This window comes from Prionailurus viverrinus, chromosome D1 (assembly GCF_022837055.1).
Source record: "Prionailurus viverrinus isolate Anna chromosome D1, UM_Priviv_1.0, whole genome shotgun sequence".
Classification (NCBI taxonomy): Eukaryota; Metazoa; Chordata; class Mammalia; order Carnivora; family Felidae; genus Prionailurus; species Prionailurus viverrinus.
In genome coordinates, this window is record NC_062570.1 from 61,135,589 (window position 1) to 61,136,760 (window position 1,172).

General features: G+C 47.9%; 1 protein-coding gene across 1 annotated transcript; it reads right to left on the reverse strand.

Annotated features, from left to right (window-relative positions):
* Positions 1–960, reverse strand: LOC125177075 (olfactory receptor 51G1). Its single transcript, XM_047879105.1, has one exon. The coding sequence runs from the start codon at positions 958–960 to the stop codon at positions 1–3; it is 960 nt and encodes a 319-aa protein (XP_047735061.1).
* Between the last annotated feature and the right edge of the window lie 212 nt (positions 961–1,172).

Here is a 1,172-nt window from a genome sequence, read left to right on the forward strand (position 1 = left end):
CTATCGAAAACACTTAAGGGATTTTACAATCTCAAGCTTCTTAGCAATGCGGATACGGATTTGCTTGGTCTTCATACTGTAGACAATGGGGTTCATGAGAGGTGGGACCAGCAGATACACGTAAGACATGAGGAGGTGTACAATACGGGGCAGATGTTCACCAAAGCGGTGCACGAGAGACAAGCCAATCATGGGGATGTAGAAGAGTAGCACAACACAGATATGAGAGACGCAGGTGTTGAGGGCCTGAAGTCGCTCCTGGTGGGAGGCAATGCTTAGCACAGTGCGGAGGATGAGGGCATAGGAGAGGAAGATGAGCAGTAAATCCACACCAACAGTGCAGGCCACAACAAAGAGCCCATATATGTGATTGACAATGATGCTAGAGCAGGCCAACTTCATGATCTCTAGGTGCAGACAATAGGCATGGGCCAGCACATGGGAGCGGCAGTACTGGAAGCGTTTAAGGAGGAATGGCAGGGGCAGGATGAGCAGGGCACTTCTAAGAATTGAGCTCAGCCCCATCTTGATGATACGTGCAGGTGTCAAGACCATGGAGTAACGCAATGGATTGCAAATGGCCACATAGCGGTCAATGGACATGGACAGTAGAACTGAAGACTCTACCAGTGACAAGGTATGGATGAAGAAGAGCTGAGTGAAGCAGGCGGGGATGGTAATCTCTCTGACATCAAACCAGAAGATGCCCAACACAGTGGGCAGTGTAGATAGGCAAAGGCCCAAGTCTGTCAGGGCCAGCATGGCCAAGAAATAGTACATGGGTTCATGGAGGGTGACATCGGTATGGATGATGTGGAGGATGGTAAGGTTTCCTACAATAACTGTCAAGTAGATGGAGCAGAAGGGAATAGAGATCCAGCCATGGAGAGCTTCCAGACCTTGGAAGCCTGTTAGGAAGAAAGTGGCTTTTTGGAGGCTGCCATTATAAGATATTGTCATGGCTTTACGGTCTTGGATTCACCAACCTGCAATCTAGAACGGGATTCCTGGAGAGTGACAGAACTGAATTCTCACTCACCTGAGCATCCTAGGACCAGTGAGACAGGAAGTTCTGGAGATGAAATGAGAAAGAAAAGAAAGAATTGAGAGATTTTATCTATAAGGCTTTTCTGGAAGATCTAGGATGGGGACTTTTACAGGGATTTCTATAG

Excerpts from the sequence above, each read along its gene's own strand:
- LOC125177075 (XM_047879105.1), bottom strand. The coding sequence starts at position 960 with ATGACAATATCTTATAATGGCAGCCTCCAAAAAGCCACTTTCTTCCTA.